This window comes from Thunnus thynnus, chromosome 13, assembly GCF_963924715.1.
Source record: "Thunnus thynnus chromosome 13, fThuThy2.1, whole genome shotgun sequence".
Taxonomy (NCBI): domain Eukaryota; kingdom Metazoa; phylum Chordata; class Actinopteri; order Scombriformes; family Scombridae; genus Thunnus; species Thunnus thynnus.
Window position 1 is genome coordinate 5762997 of NC_089529.1, and position 22645 is coordinate 5785641.

Sequence of the window (22645 nt, forward strand, 5' to 3'; positions counted from 1 at the left end):
CGTAGTGGAGAGATGCCCTAACCCCCCCGGAGCTTGACATTCATATTACACTCCTTTTTTTTTCCCCCAGTAAAAATTAGTTGGTGCTAGTTAGTGAATGGCTATGAATGTATGATGTTCATATTCTATATTTTCATACTCCATCGCTGGAAGCAAATACGCTAATGAAGGTGAGTCAGAGCAAGAAAGATATATACTCATCAGCAGTGCTACAAAAATATGCATGTATTTAGATATTGGACTGCTACTACCATGAAATTTAAATGACAGGTTCAGATTTTTTCAAGTCTGTGTTTTTATTATAGTTACATATGTACATTGAATCATTATAATTATTGATCCTGTCCATACCAGCTGTGGAGTTCCCCAGTGTAAAAGATGTAGAAGAAAACCCACTGTACTCACTCACTGTGCAAAAACCTGTTCTTTACTTTGGCTGAGGTTAATATGAGACTTCAGAAACCTGAGTTAGACAAATCAAGTGGGTATCTTCCAAACTTGCTGCCTTTTTAGTACAGAAATTCCAACTTTGTGTTTCCACAGACAGACTTGCTGAGCTGCAGTGAAGGGATAGTAACACATCTGAACCCATTTTTTAAAGGGAGTCTTAACGGCACAAAAAATCATGTAAACCATTCCAGCAGGCTGTGAAGCATGTTTTGCTTATGGGGCAGACTGAATCTGCCTTTCAGTTGTCTAGCCTTCTCTAGACCTATAGGCCGTAACTGATTTTTCTGATTAAGCCAATTTACAGTTTAATCTAATCCTCCAGATTCATTCCATTTGTGCCAAATAGATTACATCAAGTGATTTAATTTCCATTCAAACTGACAGAGGAAAATTTAGGCAACGTTATGAATATTTTCTGCATTAGACAAATATCAGCGTATTGTTTTGATGGACCAATACAGTACAGAGACTGAGGCTTCAGTCTAAAATCTTAAATAGTTATTGAGTTATACATGTGTAACTGTTGTATTCACAGTTCTATGCATCCTAATGCAAATGACCAAGAAATACAAAATTTAATACAGTGATTTTATTTATTTATTTAAGCCCTGTGACTGTTTTAAGCATTGCTGTTGCTGCTCTTGAAATCATATATATAATATAAATGAATTCCAATCCTGCTACAAATGTACCACACCGAAAAGGATTATCAATAAGAGTAGTGCTAGTAGTAGTATTATAAAATCTCAATGATACCCATCCCTAACACTAAGTGTGTCTATACATTTTTCATCATGTAACACCATTCACATTCTTTCAGCGGAGTTCAGTGAAATAAAACATTTAAAAAAAATCAAGAAAAGCAACTTCCTGCATTGACCTCAAGTGTAATACATTTCATTCATAATTGAAATGTGTTACACTTCAGTATTCCATCAGGATCAATTGCCCAGCAGGAGAGGTAGGATAAAAGATGCAATGCTAGTAGAAGTAAGGTAACAACAGCTATTAGCAGCAGTCACATGAGGAGAAGTGGAGGGATAAATCCGAAGAGACGAAGAAAACACTGGTGAGTAGCCAGGTGAGGTAGTGAAAAAGACAACTGGGGAATTACACCACATGCTGGCACAGAGAGCAAAGACGCCTTTGTTTGGGAGGTGTGTCACGACTGCTCCGGTGCTGAGGTAGTAAATTACACTCGGCTCCTTTGACTGTGGCATGCGTCTGCAGGGAGGAGGTGTGTGTGTGTGTGTGTGTTGTGTATAACACCCTACCGTCCTGGGGCAGGGCATGTTCCCCAGCCTCTTGGAGGGTGTGTAAAAAAAAAAAAAAAAACCAGCATGCAGAGAAACAGAGGTGGGGGTTAAAATGGTAGCCAGGCATGTCCGCTCCTCATTAGCACAGCATGGAGCCACATAGTGGAAGCAGTGGCAAACCTAGACAGGCTAGCATGGGGCACCTGGGTTATTTGAGGCTCTCTTGAAAGGAATAAACCAAAATATTGGCAGACGTATGAGCCTGTTAACCTGTTAAAATGGATGGATGTGTTGCCTATGCTGTCATTACAAGAATGTATGAGCTGACCAACAAGCCATCCTGCTAATAACTTGGTGTATTACTTTATGTACATGGAGGAAAAGAAGGGAAACAGGTTACACAACGACAAGAGGAGGCAAGGAGAGCGAGTGAGAGATGGACTACAATAGAGAGAGAGACGAGGTGTGTTTCTGCAGACATCAACAGAACTGCAGCCTATCATTCTCCTCTCGCATGCAAAGAAAACCTGACACTACACATTCACACACATCTGTGTTTGCAGGGCACTTGTAAGCTTGAGGTAGAGGGCTGCCATCTGTGGCTCAGCAGGCAGAAGTGCAACCCAACACATATCAAAACAAAGCGCACGCACATACACACACACATACACGCACACCCATAACATCACACCAGATTCAAATTAATTCTATTCAGATTCTTTGCAAATTTGATTGTACAGATTGCTCTGTTGGTGTCAGCTGATTGGTTAAGAAGATTATCAGACATGCCAGCTGTTGACATTAAAAGTCTCTAATGCTAAATGATCATATTACCAGTGATTAGATTACAGCTTGTTCTATATGAAAATATGACTTAAAATAAATAAAAGTCACTTAATGATTCTGTAATCTGATGGCTTGTCAGTTTGTATAAACTCTTTAATCTGAAGTTGCAGTACAAACGTTTCTGTGATTTTTTTTCACATTAAAGATCACATGAACACTGAAGACAATCCTGTAGGTCAGCCATATCAAATGTTGTGATTTGTATCCACAATTAGCTCTACTCAACACTTGGACAGCTGAGTTGCAGAGTGACTGCTGACAAAAGGGCGGTTCACATGTCAACAGGTGTTTGGTTAGCACCACCGAAACAACAACAGCAGCACATGACATGTTTTTTCGTCACTGCGTCACTCCCTCACACACACAAAAGGAACAGGATTTAGTAGAGCTCGCGCTGTGACAAACTGCCGCACAATCCTACTGGATCTGTCTTTGTGTGAGTGTGTGTGTGTGTCAGTGCAGGAGTGTTTGCTGTCCTGTCCTCACGTGTGACATACACAAACACGCATCATCATGCCAAATTCTATTCTTCTGCAAACATCCACGGCCTGCTGGTGCGGCAAACACAAGCGCGTGTGCCTCAGCATGTGGGCCACACAAACAGCAGCTGGTAAAGCATGGTGGGAAAAGTGTGTGTGTGGTAGCTGGGAAGAGGTTGAGCAGGTCAAAGTGTAGGCACGGGGGAGCCACAACACTGATTAAACAAGTGTTTTCTGACATATTATTATCATGATATCAGTCATTTTCAAACATTTATATGCTGAGGCCCTCATCTGTTTTTGGCCATAATTTTGTAATAACAAATATAAAGCTACAGCCAGCAGCTGGTTAGCTTAGTTTTAGAGCTGCAACTAACAATTTCATCAATTTGTCTGCCAATTTTTAAATAGTCAAAAAATGGAAATAGAAAATAGTAAAAAAAATAAATAAATAACCATCACAGTTTCCAAATGCTCAGGGTGACATCATCAAATGTCTTGTTTTGTCTGTTCAACAGTCCAAAACCCAAAGATTAAGATTTACAATGATATAAAACAAGGAAAAGCAGAGAATACCCACAATTGAGAAGCTGGACCTAGTGAACGTTTGTCCTTTTTGCTAGAACATATGACTTAAACGATTAAGCGATTATCAAAATAGTTCTGTCCACGGGTAACAAAATCCACCAGCACGCACCTCTAAAGCTCTTTAATTAACACATTATATCTTGTTTGTTTAATCCTTACCAACGCACAAGTGTAAAAGTGACAATTTGAGGTCTTACAGGGGAGGCGTATGCCATCGCTCAGGCAGGCACAGTGACAGTGCCATCCCTGTAACATTCCCCTTCTGACTCACTCCAAATTAAAATCATAATGAAATTACAATTTCATTTGAAAACCATTTTTTAATTTGCCTGAGGGTCCCCAGGAAGCCCCTTAGGAACCCCTTGGGGGCCCTAATCCATGACGCATTGTGTCTGTTATAGTATGTCGAACCTGCCTCAAGACTCAGGTTCTCGGGGATTTCAGAATGTCATCTCCCCTGCAGCGAGTTACTGCCTGCACTTCAAAAAAAGGCCAAACCTCAAGGCCAGTGTTGAGCACCACAGAAAACTGTGCATGTGTGCGATTAAAACACCACCTGTCAGCAGCAAACTGTGCATGAGCTAATGGACACACAAATCCCTCTCTAAACGACTAAATATTTCTCCGCTCATCTGTTTGCTGTATAATAAGAGGAATTAAATATATCTTTTCAGCATAACGATGGAGAGTAAATATGTGATACAGCAGGCTGCAGTGTACCCAAAACGCTGAGTTGAACAGCTTTCAAAACAACTACACACTTGTCAGACTATCATGTTCATTAACTAGATTTGTGGCATCTCACTTTACGTGTTTTTATCTGCCTCTCTCTCGCTGTGTGATGTTGAGAGAGAAAGAGAGAGAGAGAGAGAGAGTGTATGAAGTCGGGAGGTTTGATGTTGTAGCCTCTGACAAAAAGCCACAAGGTCTTTTAATCATCTCTGTCTCTCCGTCTCCACCTTTTCCTCTCACTCCCCTCTCCTTTCCTCTTCATCTATTAACTGGCAAATGGATTGGGCTGCTCTCTCCTCGCCTTCGCACACAGCGTACGCTCGCTCACACTCCACTGTGATTGTCCACAGTGGCACTCCCTGCTCCACCTCTCGGATGCAAATGGCCGGTGGCCTTTGGCTTGGTAAGGAGACAATAAGATAATCCGGTGAGGATTTGGAGCAGGGCCACATACAAAGGAGGGCAGGTGGGAACATTTGCCTTCAGCTGGCATGCCATGGAAATGAGGTGCCAAAGGCCAGCAGCGACCTGGTGTGGTGGCAGGGAGAGATCAGAGCGAGTGGGACTGACAGTCTCTATAATTGTCACACGGATGGTCTGCTGTGTGGCACACAAACAGATGACCAGCCATTTCACCAAAGTTTTGATATTTATTCATAAAAAGCCATGTGTATTACAGCATGTTTCTTGGCAGTGTACAGAATAGGACTTTTGATAATTGACTGTATCTGAGAGCTTATTCACTGTACCTGCCAACTGAAGCACAACAGCATCCTTCCATGTTAACATGCAGACCGCCTTCAAACATTTCTAAATTGCACTGGACACTAAATTCTGCATTTTTCCACAAATCTTTTGTTTGAATAATATCTTATCTGCTCAAAATCTTTCCTACAGAACATAGAAATGGTGGACAACTGCAGTGATGAGAAGAAACAAGCTTGTTGTTCCTGAATAAAACAATGACTCTGCAAGCAACACCATCTCATTATCTTCTTTGTGTTATCTGTATCCAGGCTTGCCAGCAGATGAATTTGTGGCTTGTTGTTACAGCAAATGGCAACAAAAGCAGTCGCCCATGTAAACCTAAAGGGACAGAGCATCCAGAGTCATTCATCCACTGCCTGAGCTGCTATAAATTAATATGCATTGTAATTTTTGCGTCATGGGATCATGGTGTTCCTGCCAAATTCTTGTGCATTAGTGGCATTTTTATTGAATTTCTTTTTTTTTTTGGACATGGACATAACAACATTGGAACTGCAACATACAATTATGCACAAGCACCAGATGCACTGTATTTAGTGTTTATAGCAAAACGCTAATTTACAACACCTGTCCACGGGGGGCTTTTTTTTAAAGTTAAACTGGAAAAACAAAAAAGAAAAGAAAGGAAAATTAAAAATATTCCACAAACACATAGACAAAAATAGAGGTGTGTCTATACAGGGCTATTAGGTGTGAGAACAATGTTGTTTCTCTTTTAGCCATGATTTAACACCTCTATTGAAAACATTTAAATTGTGTTGCACTTTTTTCTTCTGTTCTTTAGATATTGTTACCAAACACAATTGTGCGTGGCAAGATTTTGGCTTGTTTTCTTTTGTTTGCTTCAAGGTGAGGCGTATTTACAAGCCTCATGGGGAGTTTTCACTAATCTGCATTGTATTTCAGTCGCTGTAGTTTGTTGTAGTAGTTTTTATCACTGCGTCTCTCAGTTTTATCTTGTTGCAAAAAGTATAAAACAAATTGTGTCAAAGGTTGTAAAAGGCTTGGTGGCTAATGTCACTGACCATTAGCAACCGAAAATATTCCTGCTGAAGAGTCACAAGCTTTTCTTTTCAGGCATCAGATGAATGCATACATGCTCACATATATAGGCACAGAGATACAGATGCACTATGAAACTTGATTTGAGGTGAATCAAAAGTCAAAAGGAAGCTTGAAGTCGGAGATGGTTAAGGGAGGTACGAGAGTAGAGAGAGGAGAAAAAGGAAGGAGGCAGAGCTGTGACATTCCACAGATGTTTGTTGGGCTTGGCTGGCTGCGCTCTATGAACTGAGCTTCCGTTTAGCTGATGTACACTTCCTCAACACAACAACAATAACAACAAGTGTCCCTGCTATTGAGAAGAACCCGCCTTACATCTCTGGCCATTTCACATAAATGGATACAGCAATCACCTTTGGTCTGTCTTGTTCATGGATATCTGCCATTTGCAGCAGCTTGTTAATATGATCTGGGGCATGTAAACATGTTTTGACTGGTCATGTGCCGCTGCAGTGACAGGACGTGCTGGCATTGGCAGAGTTTCTGGCACAACATTAATAAACAATGTTTCTGGAATTAAAGCTTACAACAACAGTCAGCCACCACATGAAGAAGGATAAGTAGTTTTGACTCATAACACTGACGTAAAACAGACTTCCTGTGAAACCTCAGTTAGTTATTAAAACTTTTTTCTTAGAAGGAGCAAGGAGTTCAATTTCCTGAGCGGTAGAGTTTGTATGTTTGTTTACACGATAGTCATTATCATCTGTCTGCAGAATACTTAACATTGCAAGGCAGTGTGAATTTGACTTTCATATTAAATGCTACATTAGAATATGACATGCCAAACCATAAGAACAGAATATAATATTTTTATTGAATTATCAGGTAGCATTTTAGTCAAGAGTGAAAGATGAGTAAGGGTAGAAAGAATGATGAAGGTAAACAGCATCAAATTAGAGGACACATTTCCAGGGTGATATAATCTTCCCTACTGTCTAGCCACCTGACCATTGGGAAACAACAGCACTGTCTGCTGCCAAAGTAACACAAACACACAAACACGCGAAGCCTTAAGAGACACACCTGCTTCAGCTTTAGCACACACTTCACACAGGAGACTAGGTGCTGGAAAAAACACTAAACTAAAACTCTTAAGGCCAGCACATTCACTTACACACACGCAAAGCTCTATTACTTTGAATTGATTTCCCTCTGCCACAAACGGAGAGGGGGTGAGCCTATTTATATGTCAGATTAAACTTGGAAGGGAGAGAGAAACGGAAAGAGATAGAACGACAAGTCCATAAAAAGAGGACAAATCCGATCCTCTGCGAATGTATCATAGCCACACACAGATACAGCAGGAGCCGACTAAAGATAATACTGACATAACCCTGACAGCAAGTCAGATTCCAGCTCTCTCCACGTTTAGGCTATATCACACACAAATGCAGACACACACACACACACACACACACACGCTCAACAGGGTTCCTCTAATACACCTGCAGTCAGCGAAAAAGCTACCGTCTCAATCTGAGCCGGATACCTTTGCTCTTCGAAAACAAATATTTTCAGTAATTATGCTCATTACCATGTTCACATAATCAATTTGCAAATGCATTGTGATTGTGATGCAACATCTGTTCTTTCTGGTGAAGGAAGCACTTAGTTTATCACTGTAGTGCGATATGTATTAACTTATCAAAATATGCACTCTAATGAAAGAACATGATATACTTGCAAAGATAACACATACGTAAAACTGTAAACGTGTCGGTGAAAACACTAAGGTGTTATGGTAGTTTGTAAAGTATGTAATAAGGATTATTATTAGTTATATAATAAGAATAAAGAGTATGTTAGGAATAAGGTAATAAGAGGGAATTTTAAATAAAGGATAATACCGGACAAGTTGTACGTTTCATCATGGTAATGGATGAGGAAGGGGCCTGTGTGGAATGTAATATACAAACTTGAAGGATAATGTCCTGCTTATACCACAGCCACTTCACAACAAAATGTGAACAGAGTAATAATCTACTTGTTCATTTGCTTATATATCTAATTCTGATCTCGCTTTCTGTTTACATATCATAAAATACAGTTCCTGGGGCTGAGACTTCCTGATGTTTGTGTTGCTAGGCAACATCTACCTAAACAGGAAGGGAAGGCTGAGCCAGGAGTTTTAAAATCCTGACATGTTTTGAAATGAGAAAGAGAAATTCTTGAACATACTCAGTGTACAAGAATAGAGTGCATCGCTGCACGATATTATTAAAAACGTGTCTCTGACACACCCTGGTAGCTTACTGGTTAAGATGCATGCCACATGACCGCAACATCCGCAGTTTGATTCCAGCAGTGGACCTTTGTTGCATGTAACCCCCCCCCCCCCGCCCTCCACATCTCTCTCCTTCAATCCCTGTCAACTCATTCCACTGTCGCTATAATAAAAAGGCACAAAAATGCCCTAAAAAATATTTTAAAAATCACATCTTTCCAGAGATATCGTTACATAGTCCCCGCCCCGCTGGGAGTTCGGTGGTGGTGAGTGAGTGAGTGTTTGGCGCAGAGTTTGGACTGTTCTCTGTTCTAACTTTGGAGATATTCTCTCCCTCTTTCCATCTGTTTTTCCTGCATGATGAGGTAAGTGTTCTTTCGTTTTGTTGTTTTTGACTCCCTTGTCAGTTTTAGCGCAGAGGAATGGTGTCCTCCGGGATGCCACCTCTGTCCAACCGTCATGGGATCCAGATAGTCCTACCAGAGCCTTGTGTGGTGGTGGAGGAGGTTTTGTTGGCAGTAGGAGAGCAAGTTGGACATGGCAATCTGCTGTTTGCTTCCAGGATGAACAAGGCTGTGGTGTTTTTGAAGGAGGCGCGACATGTCAGTGAGATGATTGAGAGTGGTATAGTTATCAGGGACATCTATACTGCTGTTTCTCCGTTGTTGGTTCCCTCTGTCAAAATCACAGTGTCGGGTGTTCCGCCGTTAATCTCCAACAGGCTGCTGGAAAATGAGCTGTGGAGGTTTGGCAAATTCACCAGTGCTTTCAAAACCATCAGTCTCAGCTGTAAAAATCCGAAGCTGAGACATGTACAGTCACTCAGGAGGCAGGTGTTTATGTTCTTGGACTCTCCAATACAGAGTCTGAAGGTTGCATTTACAATGAAACACGGTGATGGCTCGTACATGGTGTATGCTAGTTCAGGGCAGTTGAAATGTTTTGAGTGTGGCGATGTCTGCTACAAGCACTTCGCATGTTCGCAAACACAACAGGCAGAGGCTGACACTGCAGATGCTGACATCTTGCCCCCTGATAATGCCTCCGAGGCTGAGAGAGGGAAACAGAGTCTGTCGGAGGAACAGTCAGAGGAACAGTTAGCTTCATCAGTTGTAGATGAGGAAATAGCCGCTGCATCAAGCAGCTCAGCAAGGACTGAGGATGTGATAAGTGGTGAGGGTCAGAGTGTGGAGGGCCTAGTGAGGGTAATACTGGGAGTGCAGAGGAGATTCCCCATAGCCAGGTAACAGATAAGGCTGAGGATATGGAATATGATTCAGAGTCGGATAGAGTGTCAGATGGCGAAACATCCTACCGGAGCACAGATCTGTATTCTCTAGAGGAAATAAATGGGTTTTTTTATGAAACTTTGGGAAAGTCAGTGAAAGTAAAAGATTATTTTAGTAATACAAAGAAGTTCATCAGGTCTGTCAGTTTTTTTGCAGAAGCTGGTGGGCTTCGAGCTGCTTGATGAGAAAAACGTTTTCGCCTCAAGAACCACATTACAACCTTGAGAAAGGCAGCAAAAGGGAAAAATGTTAGAGGGACAAAGCTTGTGACATAAACTATGATCATGCATCACAGGGTGCTTTCTTCTCATTGCTGTTCCATGCTGGTTTGTTTATGTTTCTGTTTTTTCCTCGCGTTTCACTTCTTACGCAGGGGCCCACGGTTGGATCTCTTGACATAAATGGTGGGAGGGACAGATGTAAGAGGGCTTTAGTGGCTGAGGTTGTGATGCTGAAAAAGATAGATATGGTTTTCCTGCAGGAAACTCATAGCAATCAAACCAATGCGATAGATTGGGGGCTGTGGTGGGAGGGGTTGTATACAGTCAGCCATGGCACCAACCTCGGTGGGGGGGTAGCAGTGCTGCTAACTAAAATAATAAATCCAAGGATTTTATCAACTGCGGAGTTAGGTAAGGGGAGTTGTCTGATTGTAAGGGTAGAAACTAAAAGGTGCTGTTTGGTCAGTGTCTATGCCCCAAATCAGGGAGCTGACAGATTAGCATTTCTCAGTGTTTTAAGAGATGAGCTGCAGAGGTATGGTCAGGAGCAGCTGATCATTGGTGGGGATTGGAACTGCACCATTGATTTCACCATGGACAGGACAAGTGAGGAACCACACTTTCAGTCATCTGGTAGCTTAGACAGAATAGTCACTCAGATAGACCAACTAGATGCTTGGAGGTTGAAACAGCCCACTACTAGACAGTACACATGGGTCAGGTGAGCAATACCAGGGTGAGTGCAACCAGGTTAGACACTTGTCTAGTAAGTAGTTCCATCACATCAGTTGGCTTCACTGATCACTATCTCATCAGTGTAGATTTCATCATTTCTCCTAAACAGAAAGTCAGGTCATATTGGTACTTAAACAACAGGTTGCTACAGGATAGCGTTTTCTGTCAGTTTTGAACAGTTTTGGATCTGCTAGCAAAGCAAAAAAAGGCCAATTTTGATTCGCTGCGGCAGTGGTGGGAGGTGGGCAAGGCACAGATTTGCATCTTCTCACATCACACTCCACTGCTTGGACTAAAGCAGCAGTCCAGAAGTTAGAGATCTGTATAAAGAACACTGAATGTGCCATGAACAGTAATCCAGACTTCGCTGCTGACAGCCTGCTGCAAGAGAAAGGACTGGAGCCCAGGACTTTCATGCAGGAGAGAGTGAAAGGAGCCCTCGTTAGGTCTCCTTTCCTCAACATCAAAGACATGGATGCTCCGAGCTCTTTCTTCTTCAGTTTGGAGAAGACTGTTGCAAGGAGCAAGCTGATGACGTCTTTAAAGCTCCCCAGAGGCAGGGTGATGACAGATCCAAAGGAAATGAAGAGTCATGCTGTGTCTTTTTAATCCTCTCTCTTTGGAGCAGAGGAATGTGATCCGGACAGTGCTGCAAAGTTGCTGGAGAGGCTTCCTTAGCTCAATCCTGAGGAAAAGGCAGACCTGGACAGAGAACTCAGCTTGGAGGTGCTGACTGCAGCTGTTGGTCAGATGGCTTCAGGGCAGGCTCCAGGAATAGATGGGCTCACCACTGACTTTTATAAGCATTTTTCATGTTCTGTTGGACCTGACCTGCATGAGGTACTCTTGGAGTGCTTTCATGCAGGGACAATGTCTGTCTCCTGTAGGAGGGCAGTTCTCTCCCTGCTACCTAAAAAAGTAGATTTGCTGAAAAACTGTAAGCCAATGTCCCTTTTATGCACAGACTGTAAAGTGCTTTCCAGAGCACTGTCGAACATACTGAGGAACTATCTGGATATACTTGTTCATATGGACCAAACATACTGTATACAGGGCAGAACAATAATGGACAACCTCTTTCATTTTCAAGACATGTTTGACCTGTGTAAACTTGACATTGGTATTCTCTCTTTAGATCAAGAGAAAGCATTTAACAGGGTGGACCATGGCTATCTATTTTTGGTACTTAAGGCTTTTGGTTTTGGTGACCATTTTTTGTCATGGGTGGGGTTATTGTACAGTGGTGCTGACTGTTTGGTGAAGGTTGGGGGAAGGTTGAGCCGGGCAATCCCTGTGCAGAGGGGGATAAGGCAGCGTTGTCCCATCTCAGGGCAGCTGTACAGCCGGCTTTTGAATCTCTGCTGTACAGGCTGAGAAGCCTGCTCAGTGAGTTTTCATTGACAGGGACACAACAAAATTTACCTTTGATAGTTTCCGCTTATGCAGATGATTTAAATGTGTTTGTAAGGGATTAGGGGGATGTAGAGGGTCTACAGGACAGTCTGGGGTTGTATCTGAAGGCCTCATCAGCAAAGGTAAATTGGGCAAAAAGTGAGGCCTTACAGGTGGGACAGTGGAGAGAGAAAGAGCAGCACCCAGTCTGCCTGAAGGTCTGCAGTGGGAGAGAAGAGGGACGAAGGTGTTGGGGGTGTTTTTGGGCAGAGAGGATTATCAGAGGCAGAATTGGGAGGGTGTGATGAAGACAGTGTGTGCCAAATTGTCTAAATGGAAATGGTTGCTACCCCAGCTGTTGTATAGAGGTCCGTTTTGGTTGCCTGGGCACTGTGGCACAGACTGATTGCCCTAACTCAACCAAAAGGCCTGATTGAAGGTTTTATTGTTGGTACTGGAGGTGGAACAGGATTTTTTGTTATTATATTATGTGTTATAAATATTATGTGTTTGAAGCATATAAACAAATGATTTTCGTTTCTATGACTTCACATTCATTCTTAAGGCATTATTATTATAATATCGCTGCTCTTTCCAACCACGCCTGCTTGTTAATTGATTGAATTATTTGATAGTGCATCAGGCTGCTACCGGTGTTTGTGTTCTCTGTCTGTTTGGTTTGACGGCATTTTGGATCAGGTCTGTTATGTTCAGGTCTATTCGGGTCGGGTCTGGCTGTGCTCTGGTCTCCCCTTGGGTCGGTATCTCTTTTTTGAAAATTCCTTTCTGCACGTCAGGTTTGGGTAAGTTTTCTACTAGTCCATTTCAGGTTGGGTCCAACATTTTGGACCCATGAGATCTCTAGCTCTCAGGTGATGGCCTTTAGGCTGGAGACCGCACAGAGGGCCACGGTGGCTATACACAACCAAGCTCATCCAGCAGACAGCTGGTCATCTGGGTTACAGTATGCAACTGTTTCTGCTGAGGCTGGAGGAGGCAAATCTGACGGGCCTGCCGCCTTTCTACGCCTCTGTCCTGGATGCATGGAAGATCCTGAAGGCCACCAGGGACCCAGCTGCTACGACTGGCCTTTGACTCAGACCCAGACCCTGTCCTCAGCCAGCATAAGATCTTGATGAAGATAGGAGCTCGCAGTTCCTGTACAAGCTACTGGTTGAAGAGTAGTCAGCTGACCTCCAGTGGACGATTGTGCATGGGGCAATAGCCACGAACAGACACAGAGCGCACCTGGATCCTGATCACAGGGCAGCGTGTCTCTTTTGTTTAAAATGTGAAACATATCTGTCAAGTGTCCTAGGTTGGTGGGTATGTTTGAGTTGTTAAGGGTTTGGTTTTTGGGCTTTGGGGAGGTTTTTTCATTTCGGCTGCTTGTCTGTGGTCTCAATTACCTAGCAAGAAAAAAGGTACACACACACTTATAAACTTCGTATCAGCTACTGCTAAGTTAGCCATCTGGCTGAGCTGTAAGAACTGGGCCTGGGAGGGAGGCTGTGTGGACCCTGTGCAGGTACTTACAGGACTGCTGAAGGCTCAGCTCAGGGTGGAGCATGCCTACTACAAATGGTGGAAAAATCTGGAGGCTCTCAGCCTTGAATGCGCAGTAGGGTGTAGGGCGAATATTGTGCTCAGTGGGGGATGATGAAGACCTGGTCTTTTTCTAATTGGTGTAACAAGTCAAGTCTAGCAAGTATTGTTGGTTTATTGGTCTTGTTATTTGCTTTTTTTTTTACACTTGCAAGTGAGGCACTTATGTAGCTGAGAACCTTTGCATACCTTTTGTAGTGCTTAATAAAAGGGCTTTGTAAAATCAAATCTCTCTCTCCCTCCCTCCGTCACTGACACACACACACACACACACACACACACACACACACACACACACACACACACACACACACACACACACACACACACACACACACACACTACAGTAGCCTGCTGTCTCTCTTTTCCTTCTCACTTTCTTACCTGCGACTTCTCCACATCTCTTTATTTTCTGTGTAGTTTTGGTCATGGTTCCTCTCCCCTTTCCCCCACAGTTTCAAGTCGTCTCTTACCTCCTCCTACCATTACTTGATTTGGACATTCAGATTCATGTTTGAAATTATATTTGAGTGGTTCTCTACTATAAGTTTTCTTTTCTTTTGTTGTCAGCTGTCAGTGGTGATGGGGACATAAATAAAGCTAGCTCCAAGCTCTTAAGCTAAGACTCAAGGTCTCTGTCCTTGCCTACAGTTTAATGCTGGCGCATTAATTTGAACTGCAAACAAACACCTATAGGTTATAGGTGTCTGGTTATACTGTCCGGTTACTATAATTTAATCCACACCTTCCAGCCAATCAGAATCTACAGGTTTCAGTGGCCATCATAGACTAAAACTGACTTAAGCCATCCTCACACTGAGCCATTAGGTTATCATGCCATTAGTAATATGAGTTGTGCAGTTATAATAATAAAGGTTCATTACCCAGAGCCATGGCAAATTAGTCAGCCTCATCCTGGATTAAAGCTGGGCCTTACAGTTAACACACAAAGGCAAGGCCTGCTTTTGCCCTTTTTCTTTCAAATGAGCTGAACTGCTTTTTGAAAATCATGTTAGAATTACTGTGGTTTAAAATTTAAACTACCAGCCGTGACACACAGAAAATGTAACTACATGCCATGGCCAAATTTCTATCCTAGAGTAGCGAGGAAAGGTTAACAGGAGAATATAATCCTTTAGTTTTACTGAACAAGTTTATTAACTTGCTGAATGTCAAAATGAATACCATAGGCCTAATGTCTCTGTATTGTGAAATTAGAATAATAAACATTTACATATATTGCCAATTTTGCTTGAGATGAGATGCTTCTGCTGTAAGACTATATAAACTTTTTTTCCAAAGGCCCACTTGGCCTTAAAGTGTAACAGAAAAGTAAAACAGATCTATAATCCAGCAGCACATCACAAATACAAGCATATCTCTGCGCAGTACCTAACCACCGCCTGTATTGTCTCATGCTATTCAAGGAAACTGAAAAATGTGTTCACAATGGATTACAGCAGTTTGAAACTACAAAGATGAATTCCTATGCTACATTTTCAACAGGCTAGATGTTGAAATGTATTTGCTTCTCAAGAACTCACTCAAAACTCAACCCTTACCTCCAACACAGTAAATATTTATTACATTTATTACATGTACCATTATCACTAAAGGAGGCAGAAGATTAGCTAAACATATTGAGCGAGAGAGCAGGAGCGCAAGAGGGAGAGAGGGAAGCCATCGCTATCTGCTAAGCTAAAGTAACTAGCAGAACTGAAAAGCGTGTAAATAACTGTGTGACTTGTGAGAAAGTCCCTAAAAGAAGTAGAGATGAGCAGAACTAGTGTACATTTAAACGTACAGTGGGTAATTAGCCACAGTATTGAAGAATAGCAAAATGAACTGGGTTGAGATGAGAAAACATTACCAATGATACAGACACTATGGCAACCGGAAATGAGCAGCACGTCATGTAAATTATGATTGGTTCACGGAATTTAATGCAGACCTTCCATAATAAATGTCAGTATAACCTCACCCAATTCAAATCCAATATAAGTTTACAAAACTTTAAATGACAATATTTTGAATTGAAACTAATTATGTTACATAATTAGAAGGCTATTGTGGATGTGGGTTTCCAGTGGCTTTAAGGATTTCTTAAGTTTCATTATTAGCCTATGTAGTGAACATGAATTGAAGTGTCTAGCACAGCTATGTCTGGATTAACTGAATTTCAGGGTTTCTCTGGAGTTTGCTTTCCCTGTGGTGAGTTTCCAGTAAATCTTTGAACATTTTAGGCTAGTCCAGACTACTGTGTGGCCACCTTGTAGTCTACAGCGATGAGGTGAAAGGCCTGACACCATATAAGGGATTAGCTTTAAATGTGGCCATCTGTCTGAACCTCTGGATTAAAGACAGTACCATAGGAATCACAGTTACTTGGAAAAGAACAGAGAGGAGGGGAGGGGGAGTCAGCGAGGGAGGGAGTGACGCCTGACGGATTAACTATGACGACTTCCTCAGACCTTCGCTTGGCCCCGTACTCTGCCATTGCCTCTGGTCACATGGGAAGATGGGAGGAATGGGAGGAATGCAGGGTACAGAGGCTGAGGAGGCGGGAGGGTAAGAGCAGGAGAACTGAGAGGGAGCAGAGGAAATGTAAGGACACAGGAATCCCTGCATGAATAGTGAAATTTCTCTCCGCTGTTACCCTTGTTTCACTCATAATTCCACTGATGACAACAATATGAGTTTCCTGAGCGCTACAATACAAAATAAGACCAGGGATGACGCCTGTTAACTTCAGTAATGAGAGATGAATTCTTTGTTCTCTAAGGGCCTCTAGCTGGCAATAGAGGAAATGAAGGCATTCAGGAGCAGAAATTGGTGGAATAATCTTACAGTAAGGCGCCAAGTTTTTTGATGGGCTCTTGTTTCTTCACACTACTTGAAACACTCGGAGCCTTTTGTTCACTGTGCACAGTGTCATGACATATGTAAAGTCAGCTTTGCTTCTATAGTTCATGACTCTCTTTAAGTCAGAAATGATACACCTTGTTCACAAATGTTCACCTTGATATAAAAACCATCTATTTATCCATACCAGCTGAGTGATACCTATTTATTTAGAGAAATGGCTGACTTATTTTCCCAGGCAACACCTTCATGGATAAATCTCGTATTAACCAATGCAGTCAACATAAATTAAAAAAAAATTGCCTTGAAGGTGACAGTTGTGACAAATGTGGGTATGTAGCTAAAATGCATATATTAGCACATATGTAGCTACAAACTGTAGGGTCTTTGTAAGGTCAGTGATGCAAAGGACTTTGCTTTAAATTGTAACACTGAAGTGATGCAATGAGAAATGGACTATTAATAATGTATAATTGTGCAGCAATTAAGGAAATGACCCGTACCAATGAAAAACACTGGTATTTTCCTTTAAGAGCCATATTTATCTTCTGGACAGGATCTCTCCAGCAACATGATATATCCAGAGCGCCGGGTCACATGGTCCCACAGCCCAGGCTCCCTAGAGTTCCTGTTGCTAGAGAGACTGATGAAGTACAGGGAAGACCGGGGGAGTAGGGGGTCGAGTGTTGGGGTGGGGTATTTAAGAAGGTGCTGAGTTGTCCTGCATGTATGCATCAGTGGTACTAGTCTGAATGCACAATTCACATCACTCCTTCATGTGTGCCAACACTGTGACTGCCCTCGGTGTGGACTGGCTTGCATGCCGATTGTTGATGTGCATGTTTGTGTGCCCGTCTCCCTGTGTGTTTGTGTTGTGCTGGGAGCAGGGAGGGGATAAATTTAGCACTTTAGCCCCAGACTGGAGGCAGTGGCCCTTTATCCTGCACTGTCCTACTTAACAGAGTGCTGCTCTCTGCTTCCGCCTGCCACAGCGCACCAGGACTCACACGTTCACCTCCCGACATCAGGCCAAAACAATAGAGGAAGAATGTGCTCCGACACATAACACACAGTCAAGCAGAAAAGTGCAGACACGCTTGCTGCATGCGTTAATGCAGGCATATTTGTTATTGTATAACTATGTTTTGAATTCATTGTAACATGAGCTGCTGCACGCTGGCCTCATTTCATAACGGCTTGATTTGTTAATGATGCTTTCAGTCAGACAGCGACAACAAAATGCACAACAGACTACACATATTAAAATACAGTGGAGCAGTAATCGAACACTCTTCTGATTGCAGTGCAGTTGGAGTACATTGTAGATCTTGTAAATGCTGCTTTAAATACAGAGTGCAAACTAAGCAGGTAAAAAGAAATGATATCCCTTTTGTCCTCATCAAATTGAAACATCAAAGCGGACTTGATTTAATGTGGCTCTGAATTTCGGTAAGGCAGCCAATTAGGAGCAAGTCAACGAGTTAGTCTGCCTCAAGCTGACCAATAGAACACAAGCATCCCGCTTCACCTTGGAAACACACGATCCCAGGGTGCATTTCCCTGCTGCCATGACAACCAAGAGGAGCTCTCCCTTGCTCGTTTCCCTCCTCACTCACTCACTCGCTCCCTCCCTCCGTCCATCCCTTGTGTTCTCTCTCTCCCGCTCTCTCTGTTTCCTGTAGACAGTCTACCTAGCAGCATAAGGTTCACAGAAACAACCAGGCTGCACAACTTGGAGCCGCCTGTACTCCAGACAAAGAGAATTACTGTCAGCTGTATCGACAAATACTGCTGCATTTGCAGTTGAGGGCTTTGACCAATCAATGTGCATTGATTTATTTAAATGTATATATATTTAAAGATTATATATCAGTTATATAGATATATATATATATAGTCTGTTCATTTGTTTTCAGTGTTTTATTTTAACACTGATCTTGAAACATTTATTTTTATTGTTGACACACGCATATGAGAGTCTGACAGAGAAACAAAGGGCTATATCTTCATAATATCTTGATAAGAAAAGAAAACAATAGGAGGCAGAGGAGGCATTGATAGAGGTTATCATTATTAAAGATTATGAAAATTCACTTTGCAGTTTACTGCTTACCACACACACACACTGGACTAAAACAGGAGGAGGGGGAGAGATGATGTAAGCATTTCAACACGGGCTGAGGTCTGTGGTTGAGGTTATGAACAGTGTCAGCTGGCTACAGCCTCCACCAACTGGAGACGTTGGATGCTGCACAGGAGTTGTGTGATGATCAGAGGGTTATCCAGTGTTTCACATAAGCAGGTTTGGTTTGAGTAGCCCAAAAGATTTTTTTTTTTTATTTTTTTATTTCTTGCTTTCAAAAATCTTTATGAAAATACATATGAAAGTTCAAATTGGTGAGACATCTTCCGATATTGGTGTGTTTGTGGGTAACTGCTCAGGAAAAAAAGCCCCCAGTTGGATGTTTGCTTGTGAATGCAATGTTATTTTGCAGCCAACTCTCTGTAGCCAACAACTAACTCAACTAAATTCACAACCTTTGCAAAATGCATTATCTTTGGCTATCAGAAACATGATGAAGAATATCACTCATCCTTGTGAAGAAAATAACTTATTCCTTGGTAAACTGTGTGGCATTCCCTAATTCAAATGTTTGGCTACAGATTATGCCCCAAAAGTCAACACAGGAACAGAGATCTGCTTTTAAAGACATGTTTTCTTGTCCTCACTGCAAATTCTCTTGTGGTTTAGTAGGAGAGGCAACAGTGCATTACCCACATGCCAATAAGAAGTAAACAGGGTGTTTGAAGGAACAAGATGATCAGAGGTGTTGGCAAACACTGATAACTAATCAGGTTAGTGTGTGTTTCTGTATTTAGAAGGGAAGGAAAAGTATCCTAGAAGGACGGGCGTGAAACAATGTTCAGTTAAGTACAGTTTTCACAGGACAATAGTGGGAATTCCCTGAAACTTTTCAATCCCACTCCCTATGGAATCATCAAGTCACTGAGAATGATGTGAGATGTGAGCACTGACATAAAAACCACCATAATGCCACCCATGACGATGAAGTCTCCCTAGGGGTGAAGACTCAGTTTTCTATGGCAGCACTAGTAGGACAAACTTGAGCATCTCCATGGTGACAAAATGCATAGGGGGTAGAGGATCACATGCAGGCATTTGGAAGTAGCTCTGTGTACTTAGCATTACTTTGTCACACCGAAACCAAAACCAACATTACTTGAGCCATTTAATAATTATAAACAAGACAGCCCTACATCAATAACAGCTGAGGAAATGTTTCACTGTCAGACCGGCAGGTCCAGCTGCAGTAGCGACATAAAAAAAACAACAACAACAACACAAAAGGGGTCTAGTGAATTTCCGTCACAGTTCTGTGGTGCTCTGTTTGTCAAAATCCCAGCGTGGCTGGGGCACAGCAGAACACACCAAAGGGAGAGGAAAAACATCCTTGACGACAACTGAGATTCAGGGTGGTTGCACCACTATTTATAACCTGCCCAGTCTGCTCCGTGACAGCAGAGGGGGATGGAGGGAAGGAGGGAAGGAGAGAGAGAGAGAGAGAAAGAGAGAGAGAGAGAGCGAGAGAGAGAGAGAGAGAGAGAGAGAGAGCCAGACACACAGACACAGGGTGGCCTGTGAATTCCAGAGCAGAGGAAAAGACCATTGTTTTTTTTTTTTTTCCCTTGACTGGGGCCCTCTGTGATCAGTGTACTGGGTAAAGAGGCAATAGAGCTAAAAACAAGGCATGAATATAAGAGAATTGGCTTCTTTAGTATTGTTTTAACTATTCTTTTGTCAATTATTCTGCCAGTTGAGTGAAAATCTATCACGTTTCCTGAGAGATGAGAGTCATTGTCTACAGAATCAAGGCCCTGAAAGAATCTGCAATAAAGCTGGAAACTCTGATGTCCCCCCCCACACACCCCAACAGCGTGGCGATGATAAAGACAAGCTGACAGCAGAGAGCGGAGTTCTGGCCATTTCTATCCTGGACAGAGCAGCCGGACTGCAAACACACTCACCCCACACACACACATATACACGTGTCTGTGCACACACAAGATTTTGTTGCTGAATAGCCTCCATGGTCACCTGACCTGGAAATTTGGCAACAACACCAAAACAACTCTAATAACACAGTGACACATGCACATACAAAAAAAACATCCTCTTTGAACTTTTTTCACAATCTAGAGACTGGTTTCTCATCTAACGCTGCAGTTGTTACACATGCATGCATTCAATCTGTCATACCTCAAATTACAGCTGTAATTTTCAAAACCAAAATTAAAAAGATCTCCGTTTGAGTTCTCAAACAATAGCTAACTGAAAGGTGGAGACGGGGTGAGGTAGGGAGAGTGGTGAGGGTACATGGCAAAAACTGCTATGGTCATTTTCTCCTCACTACCCGCGCCTCCATCTCTTATCAATAAACCCAGACACCGACGGCAAGAAATCCAGCTCAGCAGATAGCACAGAGGAGGTGGAGGATGTCTCAGTTGTACACAAACACACTCAGAGCGAGAGGAGAGATAGGAGACAGACAGTGCTGGCACTCTGGCACAACAGCACCTCTTTCAGTCTTTTTAAAACCCTCATATCACAACTGTAATGTAGCGCACAATGCAGGAATGTCCCGAGCTGATCCACAGAATTGGGATTGGGGCCAATCCAGACTTTTTTTTTTTTTTTTTTTTTTTTAAAAACATCAAATTTATATAAAGCCTGATCCATTTGCGATCCTTTTTTTTTGTTTGCCTTAGGTACAGCAGCTGTCAAAAATGCTTCATTGCACTCCATTAAAAAAAACTAACTGCAAAGCAACCTGCAAGCGAGGGACCCACAAGTTAAATGTGGGGCACACAAAATAAACAAACAGCAACCAGCAGTTTCAACTGAACTAACATTACAATGTGCCAGGAAGCGGAGCCGCTTTGGGTTTAACAACATGTTCATTTTGCATATATTTAAACAACAATTTACAGGTGAGCCACACCTCTGATCTGCTGCTGCATTTGAACTTTGAATTTTGTTGATGCCGGAGATAAAGAATTACTGTAAGCTTACTCTAAGCTAAGTGTTCACTCTGCAGCTTAACATTAAAGAACAAATAAACGTGATAAAACTGTTGACTGTGTCTCAGTGCTCAGCCCACTGAGCTGCACCAGGCTACATCACAGCCCAACAACCAGGGATATATCTAAAAGGGCAACAATAAGAAAAGAGAAAAAAAAAAAGCCAAGAAAATACCCGTTTCCACAGTGCAGGTACATGAGCAGAGCCCTGCCTAAAAAAGGAGCGACAACACGGACTAGAACTAGACAGAACAAGTGGTGACACAAACCTCTTGTTGATGGGCTTCTCATCCTTCTCGTAGGGTTTGACAAACCACTTGCCGATGCGAACAAAGCTGCGATTCATGAGGCAGCGCTCCAGCAAGTTGTGGATGGCTTTGAACAGCAGCGTGCGACACTCATAGGAAAGGCCGTTCTCCCATAGCCCATCATCCTCAGCTGCAAAAGAAAAACAGGAGAGAGACAGAAAAAGGTGAGAGGAGTGGAAAGCTATGAGAGTTTTTGTGTCGTTTTTACAAACTGGTAAGCCTTGAACCTAAAAATGATTTGATTTTAACACCCAGCTTTATCTTGTTTATGTTAAAAAAAAGTGACTCATGCAAACTGTAAAAGTGTTTATTCATTTTTTAAACAGCACACACCACAGGCTCATCGAGATATATTTGTTTTGAAGAAAGCACTTCAATGAATACAGTAGTTAAAGAAGAAGTGTGAATCTGTATACACTGTGTGGATGTGATGACATCAAGTTTGAGCAAAGTTTCAAAATGTCAATCTGACTGCCTAAAGGAATTCAGTCCTATAGGTGACATTATGAAACACTTTGCAATCCCAGTCTTTCTAATCAACATAAATGTAGCTGTGAGCTACGATATCAACTAATCAAACACACGGGTAACTCAGAAAGGGATCTTGTGCATATACTTGTAAGAATAAGCAGTGAAGCAGTATTGTGACAGGGTTACTCTCTGGCAGTCTGATAAGTGTGACGAGCCACTTTTCAAAAAAGCTGACGGTTAATACTGGACACCTA

At 42.2% G+C, this 22645-nt stretch overlaps 1 protein-coding gene across 1 annotated transcript in view; it reads right to left on the reverse strand.

Annotated features, from left to right (window-relative positions):
• Positions 1 to 22645, reverse strand: part of med13a (mediator complex subunit 13a) — a 78506-nt gene that overhangs the window by 34823 nt on the left and 21038 nt on the right. The window contains exon 3 of the mRNA XM_067607429.1: positions 21882 to 22050. Within this exon, the coding sequence (XP_067463530.1) occupies positions 21882 to 22050 (169 nt within the window). The remainder of the gene's footprint in view (positions 1 to 21881; positions 22051 to 22645) is intronic.